At 43.1% G+C, this 16,144-nt stretch overlaps 4 protein-coding genes and 1 long non-coding RNA gene across 5 annotated transcripts in view; 2 read left to right on the top strand and 3 right to left on the bottom strand.

The window, feature by feature from the left end:
• The window catches only part of LOC125883078 (protein-methionine sulfoxide oxidase mical3b-like), an 87,928-nt gene that overhangs the window by 65,517 nt on the left and 6,267 nt on the right, over positions 1–16,144 (top strand). The window lies entirely within an intron of this gene.
• On the bottom strand, positions 1,323–2,698 carry atp6v1f (ATPase H+ transporting V1 subunit F). Its single transcript, XM_049567213.1, has 2 exons — positions 2,464–2,698; positions 1,323–1,820 (listed from the first exon to the last, which is right to left on the bottom strand). The coding sequence occupies exons 1-2, from the start codon at positions 2,619–2,621 to the stop codon at positions 1,619–1,621; spliced, it is 360 nt and encodes a 119-aa protein (XP_049423170.1). The 5' UTR covers positions 2,622–2,698; the 3' UTR covers positions 1,323–1,618.
• lamtor4 (late endosomal/lysosomal adaptor, MAPK and MTOR activator 4) lies at positions 3,740–4,935 on the top strand. Its single transcript, XM_049567214.1, has 4 exons — positions 3,740–3,834; positions 4,014–4,097; positions 4,481–4,598; positions 4,687–4,935. The coding sequence occupies exons 1-4, from the start codon at positions 3,832–3,834 to the stop codon at positions 4,782–4,784; spliced, it is 303 nt and encodes a 100-aa protein (XP_049423171.1). The 5' UTR covers positions 3,740–3,831; the 3' UTR covers positions 4,785–4,935.
• LOC125883082 (ADP-ribosylation factor 4) lies at positions 6,401–15,831 on the bottom strand. Its single transcript, XM_049567212.1, has 6 exons — positions 15,621–15,831; positions 15,120–15,200; positions 11,860–11,969; positions 11,568–11,639; positions 10,904–11,029; positions 6,401–7,092 (listed from the first exon to the last, which is right to left on the bottom strand). Exons 1-6 carry the CDS (start codon positions 15,685–15,687, stop codon positions 7,006–7,008), a joined length of 543 nt encoding a protein of 180 aa, XP_049423169.1. The 5' UTR covers positions 15,688–15,831; the 3' UTR covers positions 6,401–7,005.
• On the bottom strand, positions 12,092–15,036 carry LOC125883085 (uncharacterized). Its single transcript, XR_007448451.1, has 2 exons — positions 14,635–15,036; positions 12,092–13,263 (listed from the first exon to the last, which is right to left on the bottom strand). It is a non-coding gene; the product is annotated as an uncharacterized LOC125883085 (long non-coding RNA).

Genomic DNA, 16,144 nt, shown 5'->3' with positions numbered 1-16,144 from the left:
CTTTGTAACTGTAACTCCCCGTTTTGTTTTTGACTCCGCCCACCAGTCCACTCTGTGGTTGTTTAAAGACTAAAAACAGTCCACCTGGTGGTTTTATTCCAAGTGCAGCGTCCCTGCAGTGATGAAGTGTTGAAAGTCCACCCTGGTTGTATGACTCCGCCAGTCCACCCTGTGGTTGTATGACTCCGCCCACCAGTCCAGTGTCTCTGACAGTCTCCATCCATGTCAGTGAAAACATGGATGCTTCACGCACAGAAGATCTATACAATCAGCACAGTTTCAAGATTAGAGTCACCAATTCAGTATCTGACCAAATGTCTCCCCTTCTGTTCCTGAGATATGACGTTAAAACATGATGATGTCACAGTCAAGCTGACCTTTGACCTTTGGGGTACTCACTTCTGTTCCTGAGATATGACGTTAAAACATGATGATGTCACAGTCAAGCTGACCTTTGAGTCAGGGACAGAGGGCTCACGTTCTCAGATTTAGTTATTTCCACAGAATCAGAAACAAACCACTGAAAATTATATTAAATCTAATATTTATTTATTTTACACTGAACATTAATTTTAATTATTCAGATTCTTTTACTATTTATTATATTAACTGAACAGAAACTTTATTAAACTCATCTTAACTTATATTTCTATCCGTGCTCCTTCTGTCTTCTCTTTGTTTCTATTTCTTTATTATGAATCTTATGATGTGTTCAAAGACATCTTTGTAACTGTGTAACTCCCTGTTTTGTTTTTGTGTCATTTTATTTTGTTTTCTTTGTTTAAAGATAAAAAAACAGCCTTTCGGTTCATTCTGGTGTTTTTATTCCACAATGTTTATTAATGTGCAGCGTCACTTCTGCAGTGATGAAGTGTTGAACAAACCTGTTATTAACCATCGACCTGCTGCGAGTCGTTCATCAGTGGACGCCACAGATTACCCACAACTCATCTCTGCACATCTGATGTCACAAAAACACCAAAGAAAATAAGAAATTATTTAATTAACTAGTTTAATATTTGATTTATAGAATAAATGTAGAATTTGTTTGATATTTTTGACTATTTTACAACAAAAGAAACCAAAGCGCCTCACAGGGCCCTGTGGAACCACCCTGCCTGACCCGTCTGTATTTACACCCCTGGACGGACGGACGGACGGACGGACAACCTGAAAACATGACGTCTTCAGTCATGTCTGTCACCTGCACGAAGGCATGAAGATGTGACAGAGAACGCAGGGCGCTCCAGGTTGTCACGGCCCTGATCAACTGATCGTCAACTGACTGCAGGAACAATAAAAGTTAAATCAAGATTTGAAGCTTCTGACAAATAAAACACATCATTTATTTCATAAGTTAAACATCTGGAACAAACAGGAATAAAACATGTTATTATCTTCATCTCCTCCTCCTCAGGCCGAGGTATTTTCAGCTCAGACGAAGGATAAACTTCAAACAGTCACATGAAACTGAAACATTTTCACTTCCTGGAAAAACTTGAAACACAAACAGACACAAACATCACTGACACTGAGTCACTGTTCAGACAGACGGTGCGTTCAGGGACGTTCAGGGACACTCAGGGATGTTCACATTCATCAAACGCTGCGTTTGTGTTTATCGGAAGTCCTCGGCGGAGAACATGCCCTTGGCGCGGCGCAGGATGGAGTCCTTGGACGCGTCGTACGGATGCTCTTTGGATGGGATCTCCAGCACGGCCGGGATGGACTGCATGTGGGCGTCGATGGCATGACGGATCATCTCAGCGATGAACTGGTTGATCAAGATGATGCCGATGTCGTTACGAGACAGGAAGCTCCTGCAGGAAGTGACATTGAGATGGACGCACCAGACCTCAGTCATTCAGTTCTGGCATTTATATTTATAAAAAAAAAAAAAACCCCACAGCAGACCAAACTCCATTCAGGTTTCTGTTAAATTAAGGTCACAGTGGATCCTATACAGCAGTGAATCTAACATTTACATCAACACTAATTAAAGGTTTCATTTAATACAACCAGCTGCTGGCTGAATTCTTTATGTGCCGATTTAACGTCTGGCCTCTGGCACCTCTAAATAATTTCACTTAAATCCTGCAAGACACTAAGGAGTTCTGTTAAATTCGTTGTTTAATGAATGGAGTTTGGTCTGGGTTTAGTTCACAGCCTGAGTCCAGACGAGATAAGCCTGTAGACAGACACAGGACCAAATCCATTCAAATAACTACCAATTTAAGACTCGTGTTAACGCCGTAGGACTGAAGCTCAGCGTTCAGACAATGACGTAGACTGGTTGGTATCAGCTGACTGGTGCAATATTAACACACCGATGTGACGTTTGGTTCCTCCTAAAGATAAATGTTTACAGTCAGTGACGTCATTGACCTCACATCTCAGTAAACCTTAAATTGACAGTTTTCTGAACAGGGTTTGGTTCATAGTGACTATGATGGCGGCTCTTACTTGAAGGTCTCCTCGATCTCCGTGATGCTCGTGTCCTTCTCCACCACCAGGAAGTTCGGTTTCCGGTTCTTGTTGAGCTCACCGATCCCACCGAGCAGGAAGCCGGTGCACGTGTCCTCGTCACCGATCACGGCGATAAGTTTCCCGCGGGTAGCCATCACGAACACGAAGATTTACCGGAGAAAAAAATACAGATCTTCACCGACAGAGGCTGCGGGTCATGTGAGGAGGTCAGCTGACCGGAACTTCCGCTCTGCTGTTGCTGCCGCGGGGGCGGAAACACGTCAAATAAATAATTAAACAAATTAATAATCAACCAATAATCTCAAATTAAACTCAGCGACGTCTTAAAATTATTTTATATTTAACAAATCAAATTAAAAAATAATCCAATACCATCCGGATCAATGAAAACACTGACGTCATGTTTAGACCGCGGCATGCTGCCTTCAGGTGCTCACTGTAAATCTCAGCAGCTCCTGAGGAAAAAATATGATATGATAAAAATTAAATTAAGTTGAAGGATGTTTTCAGGACTCTGTCTGTGTTATGAAAAATAAAACGACACAACATCATTTCTGTTTTTTTTTTCAGATACATCAGACCTCATTCTAGAGACAGAAACTGTTTGTTCCGTTTTATTTGTTTGTTTATGTCAAAGCTCAGCCTGTGAATATGATGAAAATATCTTCATTGTCAGTTTTATAAAATGATTTTGTCACAAAAATATTTCATTTGAAAATGTTTCTTTGGCCAGATTCACAGTTCTCACGTTACTGATTGAATTCTATTAAATTTGTGTCAGACGTTGTTTTTGTTTGTCTTCAGTCAGAGAGTCTCTTATGAAGTTATTTATCCTCCAAAATAAGACTCAGTTAAATTATTCGTCGAGGCTGAACACGTCAGTGTGTCGTCATACCTCAGTCAGAACTATAAAGTGGTGCCTGATGTATTTTCACAAAGTCTGATGTTGAAGAACTGTTTTTGGGTGGGAACTGTTGATAATCTGATTTGTCACTAGCAGCATCCATTAAAGGATTAAATCATGAAACCAGCTCCAGACCAGAAATAATTCTTCATAAATATAACTGTGTTCCTGCAGAGCAGCAGAACATGGAGAAACATAGGAACATGTTTATTTACAGAAGTTTGTTAGAGAAGAAACGTAATCCTCCAGTTTGACTGAAATAATGATGATACATAATAAACAAATTAACTTCATCTCTTTTTCCTGCTCATGTTGATGTTGATGTTGATGTTGTGTAATGTCCAACAGCGCTGAAGGCCTCATGAGTCACGTGAAAAATCACAAGCCGGAAGTACAGCTGAGCTCCAGTTTGTAAAAACAGAAGAAGAAAGAGGAGGAGGATGGTGAGTTTTTTAATGTTTCTGTTTTTAATACACTCTAATAAATAAATAAAATAAGTTATTTGAAGAGTCATGTGACGTTTGTGTGACTCGGACTTTACAGTGTTTTCATGGTTACTGACCCTGGTTAGCCTGTTAGCGGTTAGCCTGTTCGCTCAGTCTGGTCCTCGGTGTGTTTACAGACGACAGCGGCTCTGACTGCGGGTCTGGACCGGATTCCGGATCAGCTCGGGTACCTGGTCATCAGTGAGGACGGAGTGCTGGCTGTGAGTCCCTGAAACAAACACCGAACCAACTCCGTTCAGATTTCTGTGTGTTTAATGTTCTGCTCTCCGCTGGTCAAAGTGCACACACAGGACACTGAAGTTAGAGGCATGATGTGAGTCACGAGGAGCTGCAGCGGAGTTCGGACATGTTTACTGAGTCAGTTACGTGACGAACTCATGTTTTGTACCTGGTGATCAATAATAGGAACCTGTCAGATTCTTTCAGGAGTCAGTGGATGAGACAACTTTAAAATACTGCAAGTTTGAATGGAGTTTGGTGTCGTCATTTAACGGTTAAACCGACTGTATTGTGACTGGAGTTTTGTGTTGCTCATTGTAAATGATGAAACATGACGTCGTGACCTTTGACCCCGTGTCATCAGTCTGCAGGTGAGCTGGAGAACGACGAGCACACGGCAGGTGTGATGATGCAGATGGTCCGAACAGCCAGTCGGTTCAGGTTATCCGGATCAGCTGAGCCGCCCTTTAAACGCATGTCAGGTAACTCCACCCACACGGCCAGGTGTCCAGTGTACAGGTGAGTCCCGCCCCCTCACCTGGAGATGACGCATGTCCCGTGTCTCCTCAGTGATCCTGGAGGACTTCGTCTACACGGTGACGGTCTCCGGTCAGAAGGTCTTCGTGGTCAAACGTCAGAACAACCAGCAGGACCCAATCAACGTGTAGAGACCGCCACACAGGAAGTGAGGTGGGGGTCAGGTGGTCTGAGGAGCAGCAACGATGATGATGAAGGTCCATCTGAAGCACCTCTGCGTGTGTTTGATTTAGTTTTGTATGAATGTTTGTATTTAACTGAATAAACTGACTTGTCTGAGAACTCATGACTTTCATCACTTCCGATTCACTCAGTTTCAAATTAAGTGAAATTCTGAAATTTAAACTGTTTCCTGTTCATTAGTTTTGTCAGAGTTCTAAAAATAATAAATATTTGAATGAATCATCAGAGTTCGTCACCTCCAGCCTCAGGATGCTGACGGCGTTACCATGGCAACCACAACCTTTTCAGGACTCTGCGTGAACAATAAACTTTTTTTATTCCAGGCCTGGAAAATGTGACTCAAGTTCCTGGACTTTTCAGATCTTTAGGCGACGTATTAACTGTTAAAATGTCATCGTGAGATAAAAAGTGTTCACGTTAAATTTTGTCAGAACTGAACTCGTTGTTGTTCAACGGTGTTTTGTTTGTGATGTTTAAATCAAATAAATTAAACCGGTTTCTTATAAACACAATTTTTTTAACTGTCCAAAAAATCTGACAGTTTTTCTCCGACAAGATAAAAACTTTCCTTATTTTTGTTTTCAAAGAAACTTTTTGTTTCCTGATAAAAACTTAACATTTAAATTAAGTTTCATGTTTTGAAGAGTTGTTAACAAGATTAAAGATCATAGTCATAAAAATATAATTATTTTGATTCAATCATGATGAAATCTTCAATGCTTTTACTTTATATTTTATTGTGAATGTCGAAATTAATTTGAGTTGATTTACTGACCTAACGAAGGTTTAGTGACATCAGAGACTGATCTGTGATCATCAGACTTAATACATTTTTTAAAATTTGATGTTTGAAAGTTAAAAGTTGGAAAAAGTTTGTTTTATTTTTTCTTGTCGTGCAAACGGTTTATTTTCAGCCAAATTTTAAATTAGACGTCGAAGTGATTTTGTGACTGTTTTAAGATCAGTTTTATGTTTTTTTCTGAGGGAAACACATGATGTGTTCAAGGACCATCAGAAATGTAAAGATCCAACAATAATTTCTGTTGTTATAGTTTCTGGCTGTGATAACTTTGCCTTCCAAACCTGCTCATTAAAATACGGCAACATTTTGAGACATGTTGTAAAAATATAAACAAAATTAAACTATTTACCTTTGTAAGCCAAGCCCCTCGGCCAAAATAAAATCATAGATCCCTCCCCAGTGCTTAAAAAATTATTTGACACGCCTCCCTTTTTGCCCCCCCATAAGTTATGAACAGTCCCTGACTTCTGTGACAGGGCGAGAAGAAACTGAATTATTGCAGTTTGTTCAAAATCAAAACCTTTGAATCATTACGATGAACGATGAGTTCAAACATTAAATATTTTAAATTCACCCAAACACCTTCATCCTCTGACATTAGGTGTCGGCCCTGAGGTCAAAGGATGACTCCGCCCCACAGAGTGGCGCCATGTTACTCATTCAGGCTGAACCCAACCGGACACCTTAAATAAAAACATGTTGATAAATTTTTCTGAGTTTTTATCAAAGCAACAAAAACCTTCTGTCGACCAGCTGAGAAGAAAAAAAAAACCCTTTATTGCATCATAGTCTTCAGTCACTGCTTCTTCTTCACATCGTTAAGGAATGATGAGGCCTTCAGGTACGGCTCTGTGGAATGAGTCATCACACCACCAGGTAACTGTCACCTGCTGGTGACCCCGCCCCCTGTCACCTGCTGGTGACCCCGCCCCCTGTCACCTGCTGGTGACCCCGCCCCCTGCCCACAGGTACGCTATCAGCTGCAGTGAACCCCTCCCCCTGGTTGCAGGTATACTGTCAGCTGTAGATAACCCCGCCCCCTGTCACCTGTAGTTAACCCCATCCCCTGCCCACAGGTACACTGTCATCTGTCTTAAGACCCGCCCCTCCTCTTCCATCACTTCCTGTCACATGATTCTAAAACATGCGGATTAAAAGAAGAAACAAAAACAGGAAGAACAGAAGAAGAGGATGATGAGCTCAGAGTCCATGACATCACTTCCTCCTACAGACAGAAACATTTATAATTTAAAAAAAAACCAAAAACAGTGAAATCCTCCTCTTCATCAGTTTGTACACGCCCACCAGGTGATTACTTCAGTCGATGACATCAGTCTGCTGCTGCTTCCTGTTGCCTGTCAGTTGGTCTAACGTTTGGACAGCTCGTTGGACAGCCAGTCCAGACCCTCGTACAGACCCGTCCCCTGAGTGGCACAGGTGGCCTGGACGTGCCACTGAGGACACACACACACACACACACACACACACACACACACACAGGTCAGACAAAACTGGACAGGTGAGCTAATGTGATGTCATCACTACATCATCCTGATACTTTGACTCATCAGTGATCTCTGACAAATATGAACCAATCACAGAGCTAGGTTTAATCTCTAACGATTTCAAAATAAGACTGTGATGTAGTTCACTTCCTGTTTATATTGTGACATCAAAGAGCATGGATACCAAGAGGCGAAGCTCCGTTGAATTTCTGCCAACAGCCACTAGAGGCGCTGCTGCCATTTTGGACTGTTGAGCTTGGACTGTTGCGCCCAGACAACATGCAAGGTGTCAAGGAGAGAGGAGAGAAAAAGTAAAAAAAAAAAAAGGCGTAGTGCAATTAACTGCAACAACTATCAGTGGAACACCCCGCACCTGGCCTTCCACCGTTTCCTGAAGGATCCCGACAGGTAAGAACTCCTGAGGTGTAAGTTTTAAGTGTTTTAATATCAATTTAATATGCCAGTTTTCGTGGGAAAATATATGTATGCATACATACATACATACATACACTATATATATATATATATATATATATATATATATATATATATATATATATATATATATATATATATAATGTATATATGTATGTATGGCCTCTTGGAGTATTTATATCAGAACTGATTACTGCTTTAGCATTAAAATATATCATATTAAAATAGCCTATATATATATATATATATATATTATATATGTGTAAACTGTAAATAAATCTTTATGTGACGTCGCCATTAATGTGTTTGTAGTTAAAATATTGTTGTTTTTTTTTATTATTTATTTATGTTTTGGTAGATTGGCTTATGGGGTGATTTTGAAGGAGTAATGAAGTTAATCTTCTCATAAGTGGATGTAATATGTAGAGATGCCATCTCGGCCGTTTTTCTTCGTTTTGTTTTTTTAAAGTCTATATTTTGCTTTACAAAAACGTGAAAAAGCAGCTGTGACCAAGCTATCACGAGGTGAGTAGCATTGTAAGCATAATTAATAGCGATATACTTCAGTTTGTCTGTGTGTCTTTGTATGCAAGCGGGTCTGCTGCGGTCTGCTGACAGTCCAAAATGGCGGCGGTAGGACGAAACCATGGGCGAGTCTGTTGCTATGGGGCGTTCTGTTGAGCTTCGCCTCTTGGTGTCCATGCTGTTTGGTGACATCTCCGAGCTGTGTGGTATCAGAACGACTTGACAGGAAGTAGTTTTGTTAAGAATGACGTCAGACTGACATGACGGAGACGGCTGCCATCTTGTTTTTACATGGATCAGTATGTGAACGTGTCACTGACATGAAATGGGAGACAAAGCGTCCACGACCAAGGAGACACAGTGTCCACGACCAAGGAGACAAAGCATCCACAACCGAGGAGACAAAGCGTCCACGACCAAGGAGACAAAGCATCCACAACCGAGGAGACAAAGCGTTCATGACCGAGGAGACAAAGCGTCCACTACCGAGAAGACAAAGCATCCGCGACTGAGGAGACAAAGCGTCCACAACCGAGGAGACAAAGCGTCCGTGACCGAGGAGACAAAGCGTCCGCGACCGAGGAGACAAAGTGTCCACAACCGAGGAGACAAAGCGTCCGTGACTGAGGAGACAAAGCGTTCACGACCGAGGAAACAAAGCGTCCACGACCGAGCAAACAAAGCGTCCACTACCGAGAAGACAAAGTGTCCGTGACTGAGGAGACAAAGTGTCTGTGACTGAGGAGACAAAGTGTCTGTGACTGAGGAGACAAAGTGTCTGTGACTGAGGAGACAAAGCGTCCACAACCGAGGAGACAAAGCGTCCGTGACTGAGGAGACAAAGTGTCTGTGACTGAGGAGGCAAAGCGTCCACAACCGAGGAGACAAAGAGTCCGTGACTGAGGAGACAAAGCGTCCACAACCAAGGAGACAAAGCGTCCACAACCGAGGAGACAAAGCGTCCGTGACTGAGGAGACAAAGCGTCCACAACCAAGGAGACAAAGCGTCCACAACCAAGGAGACAAAGCATCCACGACCGAGGAGACAAAGCATCCACGACCGAGGAGACAAAGTGTCCGTGACTGAGGAGACAAAGCGTCCACAACCAAGGAGACAAAGCGTCCACAACCGAGGAGACAAAGCGTCCGTGACTGAGGAGACAAAGCGTCCACAACCGAGGAGACAAAGCGTCCGTGACTGAGGAGACAAAGCGTCCACAACCGAGGAGACAAAGCATCCACGACCGAGGAGACAAAGTGTCCGTGACTGAGGAGACAAAGCGTCCACAACCAAGGAGGGAGACAAAGTGTCCACAACCGAGGAGACAAAGCGTCCGTCACTGAGGAGACAAAGCGTCCACGACCGAGGAGACAAAGTGTCCGTGACTGAGGAGACAAAGCGTCCGTGACTGAGGAGACAAAGCGTCCACAACCAAGGAGACAAAGCGTCCACAACCGAGGAGACAAAGCGTCCGTGACTGAGGAGACAAAGCGTCCACAACCGAGGAGACAAAGCGTCCGTGACTGAGGAGACAAAGCGTCCACAACCGAGGAGACAAAGCATCCACGACCGAGGAGACAAAGCGTCCGAGACAGAGGAGACAAAGCGTCCACAACCGAGGAGAGACAAAGTGTCACAACCGAGAGACAGCGTCCGTCACTGAGAGACAAAGCGTCCACGACCGAGAGACAAAGTGTCCGTGACTGAGAGACAAAGCGTCCGTGACTGAAGAGGCAAAGCATCCACAATCGAGGAGACAAAGCGTCCACAACTGAGGAGACAAAGTGTCTGTGACTGAGGAGACAAAGCGTCCACAACCGAGGAGACAAAGCGTCCGTGACTGAGGAGACAAAGCGTTCACGACCGAGGAAACAAAGCGTCCACGACCGAGCAAACAAAGCGTCCGCTACCGAGAAGACAAAGCGTCCACTACCGAGAAGACAAAGCATCCGCGACTGAGGAGACAAAGCGTCCATAACCGAGGAGACAAAGCGTCCGTGACTGAGGAGACAAAGCGTCCGTGACTGAGGAGACAAAGCGTCCACAACCGAGGAGACAAAGCGTCCGTGACTGAGGAGACAAAGCGTCCACAACCGAGGAGACAAAGCGTCCGTGACTGAGGAGACAAAGCGTCCACAACCGAGGAGACAAAGCATCCACGACCGAGGAGACAAAGTGTCCGTGACTGAGGAGACAAAGCGTCCACAACCAAGGAGACAAAGCGTCCACAACCGAGGAGACAAAGCGTCCGTCACTGAGGAGACAAAGCGTCCACAACCGAGGAGACAAAGCGTCCACGACCGAGGAGACAAAGTGTCCGTGACTGAGGAGACAAAGCGTCCGTGACTGAAGAGGCAAAGCATCCACAATCGAGGAGACAAAGCGTCCACAACTGAGGAGACAAAGTGTCTGTGACTGAGGAGACAAAGCGTCCACAACTGAGGAGACAAAGTGTCTGTGACTGAAGAGACAAAGCGTCCACAACCGAGGAGACAAAGCATCCGTGACTGAGGAGACAAAGCGTCCACAACCGAGGAGACAAAGCATCCGTGACTGAGGAGACAAAGCATCCGTGACTGAGGAGACAAAGCATCCGTGACTGAGGAGACAAAGCGTCCACGATCAAAATATTGATCCTTACAGTTCTATTGCGCAGGCTGCGCAGACCCAGTTTGTCAATGTATTGATGACTGACAGAAGTATTGATGACAAATCGGTGTACTGATGACAGATACATATTGATAGCTTATAGAAGTATTGACAACTGATACTTATTGATGAATGATTATTGATTCTTACAGTTCTGCTGCGCAGGCTGTGCAGGCCCAGTTTGTCCGTGAGTTCACTGACCCCCATGGCGTTGGGAAGATCCTGTTTGTTAGCAAACACCAAAAGAACGGCGTCCTTCAGCTCGTCTTCCTGGATCTGAGGAAACACAGAGTCATGTGACTGATGACATCACTCACACAGGCTGAATCAGACAATCTGATTGGCTAAGGCAAACATCTGTAGGCGGAGCAGCAGTAACAGATTTAACCCTGATCTGTCACCCGGCGACAGGAAACTGTCAGCTGACAGGACAGACTGTTATCCTGCAGGTCAGACACCTTGAGAGACTTACTACCTGACTAACATTCACCTGTATGAACTGTGATGTCACAGTATGATGTAATGTAAGTCTAAATGACATCATAATTTCTCTGTCTGTCTAATTTCTCTGTCTGATCAGTCTCTCCTGATTGGTTAGTGTTTGTATGAGTCATGTTGTGGTAACAGATACACCACAGTGGATCAGGTGTGCCTGCCGGCTCTGATAAATGTCAGATGGTGTATAGACTCCGCCCACTTGGCATGACGGTGCAGTAACTGTCTGTGTCTCTGCAGCGCCTCCTGGAGGCTGTTTACAGTATTAGAGTCACTTTGAGTTTGATGATGTCACTGTTAGAAGAACGTAGAGACTCACCATCTTAGAGAGCTCCTCAGCGGACTCTGTTACCCTCTCTCTGTCGTTACTGTCCACCACGAAGATCAGACCCTGAAACACAGACAGACTCAATATCATCAGACAAACAGTGAGAAACACAAATTAATATTTCATGTCTGTGTATATATATAAACACACAACACACACACAAAAACAACTTTGTTCCAGATTTAATCTCCCTCTGAACTCATAACCACAAGTTAGAAGTTGTTGTGTAGCTGTAGTTGTGTACCTGTATGTTGTAGTTGTGTCACAGCGTGTAGTTGTGTACCTGTGTATTTTGGAAGTAGTGTCTCCACAGAGGTCGGATCTTATCCTGACCACCAACGTCCCAAACTGTGAAACAGATGTTCTTGTACTCCACCGTCTCCACATTAAAACCTGAAACACACAGACAGGACATTATCTGGTATGATGTCACATGACGACGTCACATGATGAGATGTAACATGATTCAACATGCTGAATCTGCAATAAAAAAAGCCAACTGGCGTTGACAAGGGTCACTCACACACACACACACACACACACACACACACACACACACCCCTCTGTGTCAGTTTAACAGACAGAGGAACATTGTTGACAGTATTAAATATCACACATGTGGTTATACCTCAGCACCTTGATACTAGGGCTGCAACTAACGAAACATATGTTAAAATGTTGAAAAATGTTGATCTGTCTCTCCCAAACCCCAAAATGATGTCATCTAATGTTTTGTTTCGTACTTAAGTTCACCGTCATTGGAGAGTGTGTAAAGCTGCCGATATTTGAACATAAGAAGCTGCAATAAGAGTATTTTGGGTACTTTTATAGTACTTTTCTGTAAAAAAAAAAAAAAAAGAATCAAATCAATTAGTCGACTACTATAATAGTCAGATTATTTTTAGTCGATTAGTCATCGATTAGTCGACTAATCGTTGCAAGCGTACTTTTTACTACCCTCACCTCACCACAACACGTTCAGTGACATCGGCATTCACATAACACAGTGAAGACGCCCTGTTAGCTCTCCGAGCTAAGGTTTGCTCATAACTCCAACAATGCATCGGAAATGTGTGACAACATTTTTTGCCAATTTTAGATATCAAAAAGACTGTTGTATGAAGTTACTGTGAGCTGAACCCTGGGTCTGCAGCTGTCTTTTCTACGAGTTCTTCTTTGAGTTAGTCGCTAACTGCTGCTGTTCTTCTCTTTAAGTTAGCTGCTAACTGCTAACAGCTGCTGTTCTTCTAAAGTTAGGTGCTAACTGCCAACAGCTGCTGTTCTTCTTCCTCTTCTTTGAGTTAGCTGCTAACTGCTGACAGCTGCCGTTCTTCTTCTTTGACTTAGCTGTCAACTGCTAACAACTGCTGTTCTTCAAGTTAGCTGCTAACTGCTAACAGCTGTTGTTCCTCTTCTTTGACTTAGCTGCTAACAGCTATTGTTCTTCTTTCTCTGAGTTAGCTAACTGCTAACAGCTGTTGTTCTTCTTCCTCTTTGACTTAGCTGCTAACTGCTAACAGCTATTGTTCTTCTTCCTCTGTGAGTTAGCTGCTAACTGCTAACAGCTGTTGTTCCTCTTCTTTATACTGTATACTGCCATACTTTCAACATATTGTACCGCAGTAGCCAGAACTATAACTATAATATTATTACTTTCAATAATGTTGTTGTAAGCTACTGTCATTACCTGCATCTCTCTCTCTCTCTCTCTGTGTCTCTCTCTCTCTCTCTCTCTCTGTCTCATTGTGTCATGTGGATTACTGTTAATTTATCATGCTGATCTGTTCTGTACGACATCTATTGCACGTCTGTCCGTCCTGGAAGAGGGATCCCTCCTCAGTTGCTCTTCCTGAGGTTTCTACCGTTTTTTCCCCGTTAAAGGGTTTTTTGGGGAGTTTTTCCTGATCAGCTGTGAGGGTCATAAGGACAGAGGGATGTCGTATGCTGTAAAGCCCTGTGAGGCAAATTGTGATTTGTGATATTGGGCTTTATAAATAAAATTGATTGATTTATTCTTTGACTTAGCTGCTAACTGCTAACAGCTATTGTTCTTCTTCCTCTGTGTGTAGCAGCTGCCTTTTCAATCTCCCGTGGTGGGTCGCACACATAACACGTTGTAAAACCTCCACACCTGTCCTGCCCATGATCCCGTTTCTACAAATGAAAATCAGGTGCTGTCACTTCCTCTGATGTCAACGTTAAGGGTGTATAAGGTCTTCTCTGTGAGCTCCGCCCTCTTGCCCAAATATGGTCATTTCTGGCTTTAAAAACACCAAGATGACGACGGACAAAACACTCAACTTAAGGCTTCAAAACTGGAGTCTACAGACCAACAGATGACGTCACAGCAGCTATGTTCATTATTTACAGTGTCCAGGTAAACAGAGGCTATTTATGTTTGTTTGTTTGTTTTTACTTCACCTCGTAAAACCAGATATTAATTAGTAAATAATTTATATTTTCACAGACTGTAAAACGTGTCTGAAGGAGATAAATTCAATTAAAGTGTCAGAGCGACTAATGGTTCACTCAGCTACAAATTACTGAACCAGAAGGTTCACACTGAAATCATCAGGGTAACATGATCCTGATTGGATTATTGATTATGTACTGATTATACTTACCGATAGTTGGGATGGTGGTAACGATCTCTCTGATGACAGTTACTGATAATGTATTGATGATGTATTGATAAACTCACCAAACTCCTATTACTGCATCTTGCTAAACCGGCCATTCTGGATGTCACTAACTCGGCTTCTTCTCCGGAGCCTTTGTGCTCCACTGTCTCTCAGATTAACTCATATCACAGCGGTGCCTGGACAGCGTGACGTGTGTGGTTGTGCTGCTGCCGTGGTCCTGCCAGATGCCTCCTGCTGCTGCTGCCATCATTAGTCATTAGTCATACTTCTACTGTTATTATACACATATGACTATTGTCACACATGTATACTGCCAGGTATTAATACATACTTTCAACATATTGTACCACAGTAGCCAGAACTATAACTATAATATTATTACTTTCATTAATGTTGTTGTAAGATACTGTCATTACCTGCATCTCTCTCTCTCTCTCTCTCTCTCTCTCTGTCTCATTGTGTCATGTGGATTACTGTTAATTTATCATGCTGATCTGTTCTGTACGACATCTATTGCACGTCTGTCCGTCCTGGAAGAGGGATCCCTCCTCAGTTGCTCTTCCTGAGGTTTCTACCGTTTTTTCCCCGTTAAAGGGTTTTTTGGGGAGTTTTTCCTGATCAGCTGTGAGGGTCATAAGGACAGAGGGATGTCGTATGCTGTAAAGCCCTGTGAGGCAAAGTGTGATTTGTGATATTGGGCTTTATAAATACAACTGATTGATTGAATTGATTGATTAATAGATTGATAAATAGTTGGGATGGTGGTAACGATCTCTCTGATGACAGTTACTGATAATGTATTGATGATGTATTGATAAACTCACCAATAGTTGGGATGGTGGTAACGATCTCTCTGATGACAGTTACTGATAATGTATTGATGATGTATTGATAAACTCACCAATAGTTGGGATGGTGGTAACGATCTCTCCGAGTTTCAGTTTGTAGAGAATCGTTGTTTTTCCAGCTGCGTCCAAACCGACTGTAACATGAGGAGAAATTAAACTTTAACAGGATCAAACTGACTTCAAACTGTTTGACATTAACACACTGTAAAGTTACAGCTGATGTAAACTGTGATGACACCGGAACAACACCTTTCAACCAGCCGGTGAACTGATAGAACATTAGCGGCTCCGTTATCTCTGAACGTTAGCATCAGGCGGCTAACAGAGTTAGTTTGTGTCATTTTAGTAGTAACAGATAAAGTTTTATTCAAAACAACCGGGGCCGTGTTTAATATCAGAGAGCAGAGTTTAACGGCTCCGTGTGAACAGTAATTAACACGTTCTCAGCCGTCCCGTTACCGTTAGCCGGTCCCTCCGGCCGATTAGCCTCGGAGCTAGTTAGCCTAGCCTAGCATTGCCTCGGTAACGGTACCGTGGCCGGGAACGGAGCTCACCCATCAGTATCCTCATCTGCTTCTTCCCGAACACTCTGGAGAACAGAGACGAGATGGTCAGCCCCATGGTGACAGAACACGACCCGACACTGGAGAACCGGCCGGTGGAGAACCTGCTGCTCGGAGCCGCAGAGGAGACGGAGGAGCGGGCGGAGAAAGATGAGCGGAGGGGGCGCAGCTGCTGCTCCTCCTCCTCTCTGCCACGTCCAGGCCAACGCGGAACATATGACGTCACTGTTTTAAAAACCTTTATTGACACACGGAGCTCTGTGACGCGTTCAATTTCTGCCAGAAAGCCCGTAGATTAGGCCATCCAACGCGAATCTGTTTTTAACTGTTGGTTAACTCAGTTTTATTCTTTGAGATTTAAAATCTGATTTGTGACGTTAAAATATTATGGTAACATCTGTCACATACACCCCACATATTATATATAATGTCAGGCTCTTCATTTAAGTTACAGATGTTCATATTTTCTATTTTAGATTAAAATACAAACAGTAAGAATATATATATATATATAT

The sequence above is a fragment of the Epinephelus fuscoguttatus genome, linkage group LG22 (assembly GCF_011397635.1).
Source record: "Epinephelus fuscoguttatus linkage group LG22, E.fuscoguttatus.final_Chr_v1".
Taxonomy (NCBI): Eukaryota; Metazoa; Chordata; class Actinopteri; order Perciformes; family Serranidae; genus Epinephelus; species Epinephelus fuscoguttatus.
Note: the sequence above shows the minus strand (reverse complement) of the source record. Positions and strands in the feature narration are given on the sequence as shown.